The sequence below is a fragment of the Hordeum vulgare genome, chromosome 6H (genome assembly GCF_904849725.1).
Source record: "Hordeum vulgare subsp. vulgare chromosome 6H, MorexV3_pseudomolecules_assembly, whole genome shotgun sequence".
Taxonomy (NCBI): Eukaryota; Viridiplantae; Streptophyta; class Magnoliopsida; order Poales; family Poaceae; genus Hordeum; species Hordeum vulgare.
This window is the reverse complement of record NC_058523.1, coordinates 346152201-346169678: the sequence shown is the minus strand read 5'-3', so window position 1 is coordinate 346169678 and position 17478 is coordinate 346152201. Positions and strand designations below refer to the sequence as shown.

The 17478-nt window shown below is 44.1% G+C and overlaps 2 protein-coding genes across 2 annotated transcripts; one reads left to right on the top strand and one right to left on the bottom strand.

Moving 5' to 3' along the window:
• Window positions 1-9697: 9697 nt before the first annotated feature.
• On the top strand, window positions 9698-12598 carry LOC123402033. Its single transcript, XM_045095891.1, has 3 exons — window positions 9698-10180; window positions 10864-10938; window positions 12464-12598. Exons 1-3 carry the CDS (start codon window positions 9985-9987, stop codon window positions 12556-12558), a joined length of 366 nt encoding a protein of 121 aa, XP_044951826.1. The 5' UTR covers window positions 9698-9984; the 3' UTR covers window positions 12559-12598.
• Window positions 12599-16005: 3407 nt separating this feature from the next.
• LOC123402837 (chitinase 6-like) lies at window positions 16006-17253 on the bottom strand. The gene is made up of 2 exons (XM_045096795.1): window positions 16767-17253; window positions 16006-16561 (listed from the first exon to the last, which is right to left on the bottom strand). The coding sequence occupies exons 1-2, from the start codon at window positions 17161-17163 to the stop codon at window positions 16149-16151; spliced, it is 810 nt and encodes a 269-aa protein (XP_044952730.1). The 5' UTR covers window positions 17164-17253; the 3' UTR covers window positions 16006-16148.
• Window positions 17254-17478: the final 225 nt, after the last annotated feature.

Below are 17478 nucleotides of genomic sequence, written 5' to 3'. Positions count from 1 at the left end.
TTTCTACTTTTGCGGTGTCAAACATCGCGAATAGATCAAGGATCATCGTATCTATCCCTTTATAGTTCATCACGAAGTTCTAGTAGCTTGGTGGCAGTGACTTTGGAGAACCATCAGTATCTCATCTGGAAGATTAACTCCCACTCGATTCAACCGATTTTAGCACTCAAACAATCTGAGAACATGCTCAATGATTGAGCTTTTCTCCCTTACATTGTAGACAAAGAATCTTGTCGAAGGTCTCATCCCTCTCAACAACGGCACGAGCACGAAATCCCAACTTCATCTCTTGGAACATCTCATATGTTCTGTGATGTTCAAAACGTCTTTGGCGCCTCAATTCTAAGCCGTTTAAGCATTACACATTGAAATATCACGTAGTCATCAAAAACGTGTATGTCAGATGTTTCAACATCCACAAACGACGCTCGAGGTTCAGCACACCGAGCGATGCATTAAGGACATAAGCCTTATGCGCAGCAATGAGGACAATCCTCAGTTTACGGATCCAGTCTGAATAATTGCTACTATCGTCTTTCAACTAAATTTTGTCTAGGATCATATCAAAAATAGTAGAGCTATAGCGCAAGCTACAACATAATTTGCAAAGACCTTTTGACTATGTTCATGATAATTGAGTTTATCTAATCATATTACTAATAACTCCCACTCAAATAGACATCCCTCTAGTCATTCGAGTGGCGCATGATCCAAATGCACTAACTCAAGTCCGGTCATCACGTGAGTTGAGTATAGTTTCAGTGGTGAACATCTCCATGTTGATCATATCAACTATATGATTCATGCTCGACCTTTCAATCTCTTGTGTTCCGAGGCCATGTCTGTAAATGCTAGGCTCGTCAAGTTTAACCCGAGTGTTCCGCGTGTGCAACTGTTTTGCACCCGTTGTATGTGAGCGTTGAGTCTATCACACCCGATCATCACGTGGTGTCTCGAAATGACGAACTATCGCAACTGTGCACAGTCGGGGAGAACACAATTTTATCTTGAAATTTTAGTGAGGGATCACCTTATAATTCTACCGTCGTTCTAAGCAAAATAAGGTGCATAAAAGGATTAACATCACATGCAAATCATAAGTAACATGGTATGGCCATGAACTTGTGCTTCTTGATCTCCATCACCAAAGCACCGGCATGATCTCCATCGTCACCGGTGCCGCACCATGATCTCCATCATCGTGCCGCCATTGAGGTTGTCGCGCTATCTATGCTGTTACTACTAAAGCTACAACCTAGCGATATAGTAAAAGCATATGCAAGCCCAAACGTCAGTTTAGAGACAACCCTATGGCTCCCGTCGGTTGACGTAGCATCGACGTGCAAGTCGATATTTAACTATTACATCATGATCATCTCATACATCCATTATATCATATCATGTCTTTGGCCATTTCACATCACATGCATACCGTGCAAAAACAAGTTAGACGTCCTCTAATTTGTTGTTGCATGTTTTACGTGGCTGCTATGGGTATCTAGTATGATCGCATCTTACTTACGCAAAACCACAACGGTGATATGCAAGTTGCTATTTAACCTTCTCCAAGGACCACCTCGGTCAAATCTGATTCGACTAAAGTTGAAGAAACAGACACCCGCCAGTCATCTTTATGCAACAAGTTGCATGTTAGTTGATGAAACCGTCTCTCGTAAGCGTACGAGTAATATTGGTCTCGGCCGCTTCAATCCAACAATACCGCTGAATCAAGAAAAGACTAAGGAGGGAAGCAAATTGAACATCAACGCCCACAAACTCTTTTGTGTTCTACTTGAGATATCATCTACGCATGAACCTAGCTCTGATACCACTGTTGGGAAATGTAACATGGGAAACAAAAAATTTCCTACGCACACGCAATACCTATCCATGGTGATGATCATCTACGAGAGGGGAGAGTGAATCTACATACCCTTGTAGATCGCTAAGCGGAAGCGTATATAACGCGGTTGATGTACTGGAACATCTTCGCGATCCAAATCGCAGCCCGTCCCACGATCTCATCACGATCCGTCCCGCGATCCCATCACGATCCATCCCGATCTAGTGCCGAACGGACGGCTCCTCCGCGTTCAGCACATGTACAGCTCGATGACGATCCCCGCCTTCTTGATCCAGCAAGAGGGGCAGAGAGGTATATGAGTTCTCCAGCATGGCGGCATGGTGTGGTGGTGTGGTGGATCTTTTCCAGCACGGCTTCGCGTAAGCGCTGTTGAAAAAACGATCTAGAGGAAGAACAGATCTAGAGAGAAGTAGAGGGAGCACATGGCAATTAGGGTTTGCTTTCCTCTCTAAATCCTCTAGTATATATAGGAGGGAGGGAGGGGAGGAGGCAGCCTCAAACCCTCAAGGTTTGGCCGAAATTGGAGGAGGTGGAAGAGTCCACCTCCAATCCTACTCCAAGTAGGATTCCTTTCCTACTTGGACTCCTTCCCTTCCTTTCCTTGGGTTTTCCCACCTCTAGCCGCATGGGACTTAGTGGTCGGTTTGGCCAGCCCACTAGGGGCTGGTTTGACTCCTCCCACAGCCCAAGAGGCCTTTTGGGTCGAGACACCCCTCCCGATGGCCCCCAGTACCCTCCCAGCACTCCCGATACACTACCGATGAGCCCGAAATCTTTCCGATGACCAAAATAGGACTTCCTATATATCAATCTTTAACCCCGGACCATTCCGGAGCTCCTCGTGACATCCGGGGTCTCATCCGGGACTCCGAACAACATTCGGTTACCAACACCTATAACTCAACTATTCCAAAGCATCACCGAACCTTAAGTGTGCACACCATGCGGGTTCGAGAACTATGTAGACATGATCTGAGACACTCCGCGGTCAATAACCAAATAGAGGGACCTAGATGTCGATATTGGCTCCTACATATTCTACGAAGATCTCTATCGGTTGAACCTCTATGTCAAGGATTCAGATAATCCCGTATGCAGTTCCCTTTGTCCTTCGGTATGTTACTTGCCCGAGATTCCATCACCGGTATCTCTATACCTAGTTCAATGTCGTTACCGGGAAGTCTCTTTACTCGTTCTGTAATACAAGATCCCATGACTAACTCTTTAGTCACATTGCTTGCAAGGATTGTTTGTGATGTTGTATTACCGAGTGGCCCCCTAGATAATATCCGTCACACGGAGTGACAAATCCTAGTCTTGATTCATGCCAACCCAACAGACACCTTTGGAGATACCTGTAGAGCACCTTTATAGTCACCCAGTAACGCTGCGACGTTTGATACACACAAGGTATTCCTCCGGTGTCCGGGAGTTGCATGATCTCATGGTGATAGGAACACATACATTGACATGCAGAAAATAGTAGCAATAAACTAACACGATCATATGCTATGTTCATGGTTTGGGTCTTGTCCATCACATCATTCTCCTAATGATGTGATCCCGTTATCAAGTGACAACACTTGTCTATGGCCACGAAACCTTGATCATCTTTGATCAATGAGCTAGTCAACTAGAGGCTCACTAGGGATAGTATTTTGTCTATGTATCCACACATGTATTTGAGTTTCCAATCAATACAATTATAGCATGGATAATAAACGATTATCATGAACAAAGAAATATAATAATAACTAATTTATTATTGCCTTTAGGGCATATTTCCAACAGATAGAAGATCAACTTATCGCTACTGTGTGTTTGTGGGAGGAAATTTGGTGTCATGGAGAAGCAAGAAGTAGCCGGTTGTGTCTAGATCAATAGCATAAGCTGAGTATAGAGAATTATCACAAGGGTTGTGTGAGATGCTCTAGGTGAAGTACCTGTTGAGCAAGTTGAAACTTCTGAGAAAGGGACCCTTGAAGATGTGGTGTGACAACGAGTCAGCTATAGCTATCACTAATAACCCAGTTCAACATGATAGTACAAAGCATGTGGAAACTGATCGCTTCTTCATTAAGGAGAAACTTGATGCCGGGATCATGAGCCTTACTCATGCCATCTCTCGGTAGCAGTTTTCAGATTGTTTGACAAAGGACTTGGAACAAAGGAGTGTAACTTGGCATGTGACAAGATGGGAATGATAGATATCTACCACCCATCTTGAGGAAGAGTGTTGAACCGATATGGGCCCATCCCAGCCTCTTCTCCCTTAGGGTTAAGCCCATGTAGAGAGACTGGCCTAAAAAGGAGGCACCCAGCCATCCAGCTCCAAGCAGAGCGCCACACACACAAACACACGTGTTGGAGGTACTCCTCTCTTCCCTTCCCGATTCAACAATTCTCAAAAGATAATTGATGGGGTTGTACTTCTCCTATTGTTTAAGAAGGGGTCGTCCTATAGTATGGATTCAAACATTTATACCCACATAAATTTGATGTGGTTTAATTGAGACATGCGTTGCACGGGTACGTTTACTAGTGTAGAGAAAAGAGATCGATTTGGCCTAAGAATTTCAGTCCAAAATTTAGAGAAGCAATGGATGAGGGGACATCCTATGTGACGCATTCTGCGCCAAAATGGTGCGGCTTCGCACAAAGCACGTGACACGTGGACTTTCTGGGCCGCACCGCGCTATTTATTGTTTCCGCTATTTTAGCGTAGCTCAAAAAATTTCAACCTTGCTGAGGATTGAACCACGGATCCCATGGTACAAACCACACAGTGCAACCACTTGAGCAAGCAACCGTTTCTGATTAATAAGCAACATCAAATATTTAAGAACCAAACACAGGGCAGAACTGAATTATTTTTGGAATTTTCGAATACTTCTATGAAACGCTCACACTTTTAAATTTGAGAATGGTTTTCCAAATATTGAAATATTTTAGAAAATCATGAACATCTTTTGAAATCACCAAGACTTTTTCTTAAAAGGTAACATTTTTTGAAATTCTGAAACGAACATTTTTAAACTCCCGACTAAAATTTGAAAACATAAACATTTTCTGAAAATTCTGCTTTTTTCTGGAATGGGATCATCTTTTTAAAGATTTGCGATTATTTTGAAGATTTGAACACATTTTGAGAAAAGTAAACAAATTTTCAAACGTGAACATTTCTATCTTGGTGAACAAAATATTTTGTGAAAATGTAAACAGTTTAGAGAATCTCAAAAAACAAATATTTTAAAAATAGGAAAATAATAATAACATTTACTGAAACCGTGAAAAATTAAAAAATTATGAACATTTTTTAAATTGCAAAAAAAATCAAAACAGCGTAGATATTCTGAGTTGTGAACAAATTTTGAAACATGAACAAATTTCAAATTCGTCAACAAAATTATAAAGTTGTGAACAAATTTTGAACCCACAAATATTTTATGAATTTCGAACACATTTTGAAACACGAACAAATTTCAAATTCGTGAACAAAACAATAAAATTGTGAACATTTTTTGAATTATGAACAAATTTCAAAACCGCGAACATTTTACAAATTGTTAACGAATTTTCAAACATAAACAAAATTTCAAATTCGTGAAGAAAATTAAAAAATTATGAACAGTTTTTGAATTTTGAATTTATTTTCAAACTGTAAACATTTTTCGAATTGTGAGCAAATTTTGAAACAAGAAAACATTTGAAATTCACGGAAAAATTATAAAATTGTGAACAAATTTTGAAACCGCAAACATTTTTCATATTTTGGACAAATTTTGAAACATGAACAAATTTCAAATTCATGAACAAAATTATAGAATTATGAATATTTTTGAAATTGCGAACTAATTGAAAAACTGAAAATATTTTTGAATTGTGAACAAATTTTGAAACCTTGAACACTTTTGAATTGTGAACAAATTTTAAATATTTCAATATTTGAAAGAAACACAAAGATTTTTTCATATTACTATACTTTTTTAGAAAGAAGAACATTGTTTTAAATTTGTGAATATTTTGGATAGTGATGAATAATATTTTAAAACAAGAACATATTTTGCAAGCGTAAACATTTTTTCAAATCCTCAACATATTTGAAAACATGAATAATTTTTTGGAAGGCAAACATTTTAAGACAATTGTGTATAATTGTTAAAACAACATGAACATATAAAAAAATAGTTGGAAAATGAAAACTGAAAGAAAAAGAAATAGGAAGGAATAAAATAAAACATTATTTCTTTCGTAAAAACATTTCTAAAAGAAAAAACCATTTTTTGATTTTGAAGAACAATTTATGAAAAGTCTAGATCATTTTCTTAAAAAAACATATTTCATTTTTAAGAACATATAATGAAAATCTCAAACATTTTTCAAAAAATACAAAACATTTTTTGAAAACCCACAACATTTTTTCAAAATCTAGAACATTTTTGAAAATCTAAATTTTTTTGAAATGCAAAAACATTTTTTGAATTTGAAGAATTATTTTTTAAAATCCCAAACATTTTTTTAAAATCCAGATTTTTTTCTGAAAATGCAGAACATATTTGGAACTAGAAACAGAAAAGAACAAATAAAAAAGAAAAAAAAACGTGTTCAGGAACCTTCTAGAAGTTTCTCCAAACCAGAAATGAAACCTCTAGAAGGTTCCTAATACCGGGGCTCTCGAACAGTTATATGGACCGGCCGGTTGTGTTGCTGCTCGGTTGCGTGTGCGAAGCACCGACAACTTGATGCAATGGACGACAAATAACATATTTCATGGATTAGATCTTTTGAAAAAAAATCTAGAACAGGAATAGAAGCTCAAATAAAAATTAAAAGAAGTTCCAAAATACAAATACACATAATTTAAAATGTCAAATTCCACAAATACAAAATCCAACTAAAAGTAAAGAACAAAACCAAAAGTTTAATTTTGGTTGGTGTTTAATAAAATTAAACCCTCAAATTTATAATAACTCAATTTAATCAGATAAAACAAAACTAAATTTTCTAGTCCTACTTTTTAAAAATCTTTTTCTAAACATTCCGAACAAAGGCATGTTACACACATGCTGAAAGGTATGATAGCAGATAGTTTGATAGTAGGATAATTTGTATCAAGTAATTAGAGCATCTCCAAGAGCCGCGCGATATAAGCGTCGTGCTGGAAAAATATGTTTTTTGCACGCGCACAGCCGCTCCAGCGTAGGCTCAAAAACCGCGCACGCGGCATAAGGGTTCAGCATGCGGGGCGAAACGGCATCGCACGCCGCTTATTTCATGCGCGCGCTCCAGCGTGGTGCACACTCAAACGCGTGCGTCGCACCCTCTTCGACCGCGTCGCCACCGACAAATTCGCTCGATGGACGGCCGCACCGGCACCCCCCCTCACCCCTCACTACACCCGCGACCCCGTCGTCGTTGTCGTCGCCGCCGCCGGCGCAAACCCTAGCGCTGGGAGCTTTGGTTTCGCCTTCGTCGGTGCTCCTCCAACCACCGGTCTCGCGCGCGGCCTTTTCATGGTGCCACAGACAACCTCGGCGGCGGGTGGCGTCGCGCCGGCGCCCGCCATGAAGCCACGTGACCCCACTCGAAGCTCCCAAATGCGGCGGTGGCGAAGACGGGCAAGGTGTCCAAGAAGAAGAACAAGGTGGTGGACGGCTCCTCTAGACGACCGAAGAAGAGACTTGCAGGGCGTGCGACGGATGCGGCGGCGACCGAAGCGCCGACGAGCTCGCTTGCTGCGTCGGCGGTCGATGCGCACAAGGTGGTCATTGAAATGCCCACAAGGTAAAATTTTGCCCACTTTTTTCGTTGTTGTTTTTCGAATGGATACATATGGATAGCTTATTTGTTTTTTGTATATCCTTTGTAGTTTTAATGATGAGACATATATGTCAACTATGGGTGTTGGCTCCAACAATTCTCATTGATCTCAAACCAATGAGGTGCATTTTTATGATCATGAGTTTGAGGTAGACGAGGATGGTGAGGTTATCTTTGATGCACCGAAAGAAAGAGCGGGCAACTACACCATGGACAAACACATCTTGCTATGCAATACATGGTTGCAAGTGTCTAGGGATGCCACCGTTGGAGGGGACCAAAGTAGAGATGCATATTGGATCCGTATGAAGGAGCACTTTGATTTGCACAACAAATAGGAATTGACCGGTCAGAAAGATCTCTTTGCTTCCGGTGGTTGACAACCAACAAAGATTGTCAAAGGTGGGCGGCTGCACTTAAGGTAGTTGACACGTTAAACCCAAGTGCCACTAATGATAGAGATAGGGTAAGTGCCATTTCTTTCACGGTTCTTCCATGTTCATGTCTCTTCTTTGTTCATGCTTCTTCTTTAGTGTTTCAAGTGCTAACTTGTTCTTTTGTTTGTAGCTCACTATTGCACAAAACATATTTCAAGGAGAGGAGAAGAAGACCAAAAAAGGAAAGAACAAGAAAGGGTGGCCATTTACCTTGCCCCATTGCTATGATGCGTTGAAGCATGATGAGAAATGGAAGCCCCGTGAAGGTGCCAATGAGGAGAGCAACACACACAAGCAAACTATTGATTTGGATGATGACGAGGAGGAGGCATCAAGTGATGGCGGCAAGAGAAGCCCTACACCAAACTTGGTTGCCTACTCGAAGCCAAAAGACCAAATGGAGGCAAGAAAGACGCAAAAGAAAAGAAGAAGAGGAAAGGAGATGATGAGCTAAAACATGACATGGAAGCTATTGTGAACGCAAGGAAGGAAGCGACGAGGTGAGGAAGATGGCAAGGAAGCAAGATGCGGCGGCCGAGGAGAGGAGGTTGGCGGCCGAGGAGAGGAGGGTGGCGGTCGAGGAGAGGAAGGTGGCATTGGAGGAGAAGATATTGGCCATGCAGGAGCGAACTAGATTGTTGGAACGGGAGAAGTACTTGATCTTTATGGACACATCTACCCTCGATGAGAAGCAAAAGGAGTACGTCAATCTTGCCCATGAAGAAGTCTTGGTCAAAAAAAGAGTCATGACCATGGGAGGCATGGGAGCTCCTATGGACGGCATGAGTGGCATGGGCCGTGTGACATCTCCGGATTAGGCTACAGGTTGTAATCAAGCTACAGTAATCACACCCTAATGGTGCCATGTTATCAAGATTAGCTAAGATAAATTGCCACTTGATAAAAACCAAAACTAAATTCAAATTAAAATTAAAGTCAAATAAATTATTTCTTCAAACTATAAAATAAAAATCATGAATGAGTTGCAAATAATCCACTGGTGTTTCTAAAATTTGAACCACCATTTTTGTGAGTAATTAAAGCCCTTAAAACAATTAAAACATAAGACAAACAATAATTTTAATGCCCTTTTTAAATCATATAAATTTCCAAACCACTTTAAATAAATGTCAAACTTTTTATGGCAGTGTCTAAAAATGTAATATAGATAATGGACCGAGTTCTATATTTTTAAAAAAGATTACTCTTACTAAAATATATAAAACAGAAATAAAATAAAATAAAAAAGCAAAAATAAAAACATAAAAAAAGGGGAGAAAAGAAGCCCCTTCCCCCTTGGGCCGAAACCCAGCCTGGCCTCCCCAATCGGTCGGCCCGATCGGCCCACCCTGGGCCCTATACCCTCATCCCACCGACAATCCACCGCTGTCGCCCCACTCCCCCCTCTCCTCTCACTCCCCTATCCCCCTCGCCCCGACTGGATTGGGAGAACGTCCGCGCCGCCAACCTTCCTCGCCGGCCATCGCGCCCCTCCGCTGGATCCTCCTCACCGCCGGCCTCCCCCGCCTCCCCCCCGAGCCTGCTGCTACTCCCCTCCATACGGGGGTGAGTTGCTCCCTCCTTCCCTCCCCACTTCTCTTTCCCCCTTGGTCCGATTGTCGTGCGCACCCTATCCTTCGGCACCACTCCGGCGGCCCCTCCCCCTCGCCGCACCCTCCCCCCCACCGCAAGCTTGCCCGCCTTCGCCCCACTGCGGCACGCTGCTCCCCGCGCCGCCCGCTGCGCCGCTCGCCCCACGCCCAAGTCGTTGGCCTCCGCGGCTGCCCTGCACTGCGTGTGCCGCGCCCACGTCCTCCCGCACGCGGCCTCGCCCTGGCCAGGCGTCGGTGGCGCTCGTCGCTTATGCCCCCTTCGCCACCTACACCTCCAACCGCGCCCCTGCGCTGCGTCCGCCACCGCTCCCCACTGTGCCCCGGCCAGCGCATGGGCCTTCCCCTCTCCTCGGCGGCTGCTACTGATGCTGCCGGTCATGGCCAAAGCCATGGTCAAGGCAACCCAGCACGCGCGCGTGTGAGTGTGTGGCCGGTGCCACTACCAGGTGGGTCGGCCCTTGTTTAGATTCAGACTACTTTAGTTTAGGACTAATTAAAATACTTTAGTTAATTAGCCCGTGCACTAATTGGTGGCACCACCTAATTAACCTAATAATTAAATTAAATTAAATAATTTAATTAGTTTAAAGTTAATGACCCACTCATGCGTGGGGCCCTCTTAGTTAATTAGATGTTTTAATTAAATCAAACAACCCTGTATTTATGACAGATGGGCCCCACAGGTTAGTCTGACCATTGAGGAGTCATGTTGACTGCTGACATCATAGTGAGGTCATACTGATGTCATTTTAGTATTTTCTAATTGAACAAATATGTTAATTCCTAAAAAATAATAAAACTTTAAAAATTAATATAAAATAATCTGTAGTCAATGAAAATAATTTATATATGAAAGTTGATCAGAAAAATCACAAAATCTGAATACGCTATCCTTTCATTTGTCACATGCTCCTAGCATGATGAACATAGAACTTTCCTCCCCGATTTATCCTTGTGGTAGTAGCCACAAACCGAAGATATATCGTCAACTATTTTCCCGCTCCATCCATTACGTGTAATACTGTGTTAGCTCATACCTAGCGTCGCATATAGCCATGTCATGCTTTGTGATGCAATTGATTGCTCTATTATTTATAATGTTTCACCTATATTACTTCCTTTCCGGTAGACCCCAAGACCGATGATGATCCGGTGATTGACTTCTTCCTGGTCGAGGATCCGTTTTTGTCTGTAGAGCAACCAGGCAAGCAAACCCCCCTTGATCATTCCTATATCGCCTATTATTTCTTCCTCATGCTTGTATTAGATTTTTCTACTGTTGTAGATAGCTCCTATTCTGATGCATAACCTGTTTTTGATGAACTGCTACTTTATTTTACTGCACTTTAAACTGTTTAGTATAGGTGGAGCAGTGATCACCATTTACCCCTTAGTCCAGTTGCCCGCTTTATCACCAAATCTCGATCTACTGATCGACGAGCCAAGACCCTTCACATCACTCACACCCCCTAAGTCGTACGACGCTGCAGAGCTACTATCAAGTACCGAGGGTGACACCTCATTACGTACTCCGATGTTAGCGTTGTAGTGTAGTTGACTGGCGATGGTTCTCGGAAGGTGATTCCTCCTTCACCACCTTCGATAACGACTCTGTCGTACAACCCATCAAACGTGGTCCATTGAGGGTGATTCCTCCCTAGCCACCTTGATGGTTACATCATTCAGAATCCATCGATGGTGATACCTCGGATCCCTCTGATGTTACAGGCGCACAATTACTTGACCTTGCTACTGGGAAAATGATGAGGTGTGTTGCGGGTGGATTCCCGCGTAAATGTGACGGGGCGTGGCCGGGCATTCTAGGCCCTTGCCACACATCCTATAGACGGGGTGATGGGACCACATATCGTGGATTGCTGATTGTCGCTGCAGTGTTAATGCAAATGCTAAAGAGATTTGGGTATTTGATGTGAGTTGGTCGGGAGACCTTTTCGCGCTAACCTTCACCTGTGATAAGTTATGGGTACTCGACGTCGTGGTATCAGCTGAATCTCTTCAGACGTCAGCAACGGAGCTACGCGTGCCCGAGTGGCCGATATAAGCATCGTTCTTGTATAAGAGGTGCCATGACTGACATTGGACGCCCTTGCATCATGCAGGAGCGCAAAGGGTGATAGGCACATGACCCCTACGCACTTAGGATTTAGACCATCGAGCTAGCCCCCCTATTGAGCCTAGGTAGGGTTGCGACGTGTTGATGTTCTGAGGCCGGGCATGACCCATGAAAGTGTGTCCGGCTTGTTTATCAAGCGTGTTCGGTACTGTGGTGCACCCTGCAGGGATGAAAATTAACTATTCGAATAGCCATGTCCATGGTTACAGGACAACTTGGAGTTGTGCCCTGATCTTATACAACTTTAAATGTTACTTAACTGGAATGTTTGCTCCGGGATTGCTTTCTCGCAGGGAGTCGAGGAACGATCTTTGGGCATGACCTTAATTAATAATGCACAACAATAGGACTATATATTTGTGTTGCTTGCTCTACTCTCGTCTATTGCTGTAAGACGTTGAAGATGCTAGTCTTCGATAGGACTAGTCTCCTCTCTCTATTCTCGCATTGCTGCAGTCAGTCCACGTATAACCCCATTCCTTTAATACTGATGCATACTTAGTATAGTTCTGATGTTAGTCTTGCGAGTACTTTGGATGAGTACTCATTGTTGCCTTGCTCCCCTTTCGCCCCTTGATACAATTGTTTCGTCCAGATGATGGAGCCCAGGAGATGGCGTATCCCGCCGACCACGTCTGCTACCCCGACGATGTCTACTACTACGTGGAGGCCACTAACGACCAGGAGTAGTTTAGGAGGTTCCTAGGTAGGAGACCTCGCCTCGTTCAATCAATGTATCTTTTGTGCTAGCCTTCTCTAAGGCATTTCCTTATTTTATGTCTGTACTCAGATATTTGTTGCTTCCGCTGACTCATGTGTTTCTCGAGCTTCTATATTCTAGCCCTCGAGGCCCCTGACTTGTAATATGAAGTGTGTATGCTTTTATTTGTGTCTAGAGTTGTGTTGTGATATCTTCCCGTGGGTCCTTGATCTTGATCGTACGCATTTGCGTGTACGATTAGTGTACGGTCAAATCAAGGGCGTCACAGGCGGCATGTGTGGCATGTGCGACATGGCTACCATGGGAGGCATGTGTGGCTTCGGAGCTACCATAGGCGGCATGGGAGCATGGGTGGCTTCGGAGCTACAATGGGGGGCGTGGGAGGCATGGGTGGCTTCGGAGCTACAATGGGGGGCATGAAAGGCATGGGTAGCTTCAGAGATACCATGGGGGCCTGGGAGGCATGAGTTGTGCGACTCTCATGGGAGGCATGAGAGCACCTCCAGGTGACATGGGTGGACGCATGTCTTCCGGTGTGCCTCACATACCTTTGCATGATGCCGTTGAAGATCTTGTCAACACCTTTCGAGCTCCCCATGATGATGCAGTGCGGGACAATGAAGAGGAGGAGAAAGAAACGTCTTCGGATGAGGAAGAAGAATCGGAGGGCGAAGGCGAGGATGTGACATGATTGTTGATGTGCCATTTGTTTGTGTGAACTCTTATGTCATGAACTTGGATGGGTGATTTTGAACATGGTTGGATGATGATGTGATGTGGCATGATTTCGAACTTTTATGTCATGATGAACTTGGTTGGGTGATTTTAAACTATGCAATGTCTTGTTTTGATGTTTGAAATATCACTATATTGTCAAAATGAACATATTGCAAGCACTGACTGCTCGTGCGCGCTGTAGTTTAGCGTGCATGCTGGAGCGGCTCGTGCACGCTATTTTTTGTCGCGGCCGCTGGAGCGAACGTTCTCCGGCACGCTAAAAATCACTATTTCAGCATGCCAAATTGTTTTTAACGCGCGGGGCGATTGCGCGGCTATTGGAGATGCTCTTAGTAACTAAAGGAACAAGGTGCAGCAAAGTAGCCCAATCCTTATATTGCTAAGGGCATGGCAGGAGTAATTTTTATAATAAGAAAAGCATTCTCGAGGACACATGCGAATTTTGTCTAGTCATGATCATCATGTTTTAGTTGATTCGCATTCACTGCTTTGATAAATTATAATGTGGGTGGATCGGTGCTAAGGTGTCGTTCTTACGTGAACAAACAACCTACTTATGATTATCCCCCTCTTGCAAGCATTCGCAACTACGAAAAAAGAAGTATGATAAATCTAAACATAGCTTGACCCCATATGGATCCAAATCATCCTTGTACAGAATAGCGCATAAACTTGAGTTTAAACTTTTGCCACTCTTGCAATGCATCATCTACTTGCTGCTCCATAATGCTTTCCCCTAGGCCCAAAGATGATGAAGTGTCATGTAGTTGACGTTCACAAGACACTACTAGAGGAAGCACAACATAAATTTCATCAAAATATTAAACGAATACCAACTTCACATGATAATTTATAACGAGACTTCTCCCATGTCCCCCAAAACAATTGAAACTAGTCACAAATCACATTCATGTTCATGATTAGAGAACATAAATATATGATTAAAAATCTGAATATACGATCTTCCATCAAGTAAACTAACTAGCACCAACTACAATATGTAATCAACACTGCTACCAACTCAAACGTACCAATCTAAGGTTTTGGGACAAACATTGATTGCAAGAGAAGAGCTAGGGTTTGAGATAAGATGGTCCTCGTGAAGATGTTGACGGAGATGAGTCCTCCAACGATGAGATAAACGTTGTTGATGACGAAGACTTCGATTTCCCCCTCATGGAGTGAAGTGTCCCCGATGAAATTGCTCCACCAAAGGGCAAAAGTGCTCATGTCCACGTTTCGCGGGAAGTCTATCACATATTGTTTCTACGGAAAATGGCCTCATATAGCAAAAGACGGACACTGGTGGGTCGTCATGGGCTTCACAAGGTTGGAGGGCGTTCCGCAAAGTTTTTTTCTTTCTATTATATTTTATTTATTCCAAAATAATTTTTTAGAATTTTCAAGTCATCTGGAGATTGAGAGAATAGCTATCTCTGTTGTCGCTTTTTTGTCCAGAATTCAAGTTGCCCATCATTTTCCTCTTCAAATAAATCTTGCAAAATAAAAAAAGGCATAAAATTGCATCATAATGATAAAAATATTGTAAATAACAGTAGAAAATCATAATGCAAAATGGACGTAACACGCAGTCGCTCACACATGAAGCCATTAGCATCATCAGTACTACCCCATTATGTACCCCTCCTACGGCACTCTATATAAGCTCGGAGGAGAGCTTCAAGCCAAGGGTTGAACATCTACATTGTACATTACACCAGGAGCTAAGAGCACCACATTTGTAGGCTATTACCCCCACACCACATGAGTAGGCTTTACCTTCATCGTAAAGCATCCGAACATGTATAATTCTTTGAGCGTACTCCCACCTACATCGTTTCGTAGATATGATTGCCTCTATATTCCTATCTTTCCAGTATTGTCACGATCTTATCCACGATATCTCACCTTGTCGAGCGAGGAACGACGCAACCGACTTAAATAACTGCATCGTCCAAAACGGTAAGTTTCGATCATCTTTGCATCATTTTTCAAAGGATATGGACTGTCACTATGAATCTTCCATATCCCTCACAAAGCGAGCATTGATGGCTGTTCGACTCCTTTTTTAAGTTCAATCATTTTTTGTTCGTTGTCCGAATTTGCAAGGGTACAATGATGGCCCTACTCTTTGTTTAAGTCTGGTGGTGGCATCCGATGACGATGGTCTTGAGCAGCAAGGAGGATGGACGAATAAGGATGAATTGGTGCGGACGCTAGCGGTCAGTTCGACGTGGTGGACACATAGAGGCATCCCAGATCCGCCTTAGATTTAGTTTGATATGAAGATTGTTGGTCAGTCCGGACGTTTTCATATCCATTTCAGATTTGGGTTTGATATAAAGAGTGTCGATCAGTCCGAGCATTTGGGTTGGTTGTGGGGAGCCTGGTTGGGTGTTATGTTTTCGTTGAGTCAATGGTCGGACAACCCACCGAGTCGTTTGGGGCTAATATGGGGTGTAGTTGTAGAGATGCTCTAATGATATGTATAATAAATGTGTCATCTTTATAAAGTGGGATAGTGATAAGTGCCACACGCACATGGCAACTCCGACTGTCTTTTAAGGCAATTTTTATGACGCGAGGATGGCAATTTTAATTAACTTGCATGGCAAATTACGTGTTATAATTATTTTTGATAGAAATCTACCATGTGTTACTAGAATTTGCCGTCCTTGTTTGACCAAAATTATCATTTAGCAAAATGTATAATATCAAATCCGAAAGCAGTCATTTCCTGAATATGTTTGTCCGAATCAGATGCACGCACATATGCCACAACCAAGAAGAAGTCCACGCGATGTCCTGAATAATAGTGAGCTTAGCAGGTGAGGCTGGTCCCCGGGTCGACGCCGAACTGCTGGCAGAACTGCTTGTAGTAGGCGACGCGATCGTTGACGGCGGTGGGGTTCTTGCCGTTGCACTCGAGCGCGCCGTTGATGGCCCTGATGGTGGCGCCGAATCCCTGGCCGGAGACGATGACGTCGTGCACGCTGTTCATCCAGTACCAGAGCGCCGCTTGGAACGCCAAGACGGGGCTCCGCGCCACCGCGTCCGGGTCGTTGAGCCCGTCGAATCCCAGGCTCTGCCCTGCAGCTCCGTAGTTGTAGTTCCACGAGATTTGCAGCGGACCGCGGCCGTAGTAGCCCTTCCCGGCGACGCACGGCCACTCCGTGTTCGTCGGGTCGCAGTAGTTCTTGCTCGGCCCGTTGATCTCGTCGATGTAGCAGAACTCTGCAATTCATTTCGTAGTACAAGCTCATCATGGTCAGCACGTTGCTCATCAGGACTACATATGTACTCACTCTGTAAATTAATATAAGAGTGTTTAGATCACTAACATAGTGATCTAAACGCTCTTCTATTAGTTTAAGGGTGTAATATAAACGTGGTGAACTAACTACCGGAGTAGTGCAATCGGCGTGCGTGGTGAGCTTACTTATGGTCTCGTGGTTGACGTGGGCGAAGAAGGCGGCGATCTCGCGCTTGGAGTCGTCGTCGGAGCCAGTGCGTCCGAAGGCGGGGTACCCGCCGAGCGCCGTGAGGAAGGCGTCGCGGGTGTAGAAGCCCTTGGCGGCGCAGTCGTCGGCGGCCTGGGAGACGAGCGCGCCGAAGAAGGCCGGCGTGACGATGGCGGGCACGGACACGTTGTTGGTGACGGGCACAGTGCAGGGGCCCGAGCGGCAGCCCGTGCCGCAGTGCTCCCTGGTGGTGCCGCAGAACCCCCAGCGGCTGCAGCACTCTGTCGCCGCGCACCCGCAGTTCTGCGCGGCCGCCATGGTCGACGCCAGGAGGAGGAAAGCCGCGGCGGCGCCGAGAGCCAGCACCCGCGCCATGGCTCGCTGCTGATGACCCGAGGCCGAGGGGAGGGATCGATCGAGTTCCTTGGCTTTGTGGCTACTAGCTCGTGTCGTGTGACCGTGATCGATGTCAAGTTTCCGATGGTTCGCTGCTGTTTATATAGGGTTCTCACTTCTCTGGATGGCCGGGGGATAGTGATTGACGTGACCTCTCTGTGTGAGCGTCTGACCCTTTTCGTCCAAGTCCAACGAGGGCTTGGTCAAACTGCAGTCGGCGCGTGGACGTTGTGAATTGGTACGTGAACGCCAACCGCGTCTACATTTGCGGGCTTCACTCCAGCTGCGTACGCA

What these genes read in the sequence shown, in the direction of transcription:
- LOC123402837 (XM_045096795.1), bottom strand. Translation starts at nt 17,163, where the DNA reads ATGGCGCGGGTGCTGGCTCTCGGCGCCGCCGCGGCTTTCCTCCTCCTG. An exon ending in CGTCAACCACGAGACCATAA is followed by an intron (nt 16,562 to 16,766) that starts GTAAGCTCACCA and finishes AATGAATTGCAG; the next exon opens with AGTTCTGCTACATCGACGAG.
- LOC123402033 (XM_045095891.1), top strand. Translation starts at nt 9,985, where the DNA reads ATGCCCCCTTCGCCACCTACACCTCCAACCGCGCCCCTGCGCTGCGTC. An exon ending in GTGGCCGGTGCCACTACCAG is followed by an intron (nt 10,181 to 10,863) that starts GTGGGTCGGCCC and finishes CCTTTCCGGTAG; the next exon opens with ACCCCAAGACCGATGATGAT. An exon ending in TTTGTCTGTAGAGCAACCAG is followed by an intron (nt 10,939 to 12,463) that starts GCAAGCAAACCC and finishes TGTTTCGTCCAG; the next exon opens with ATGATGGAGCCCAGGAGATG.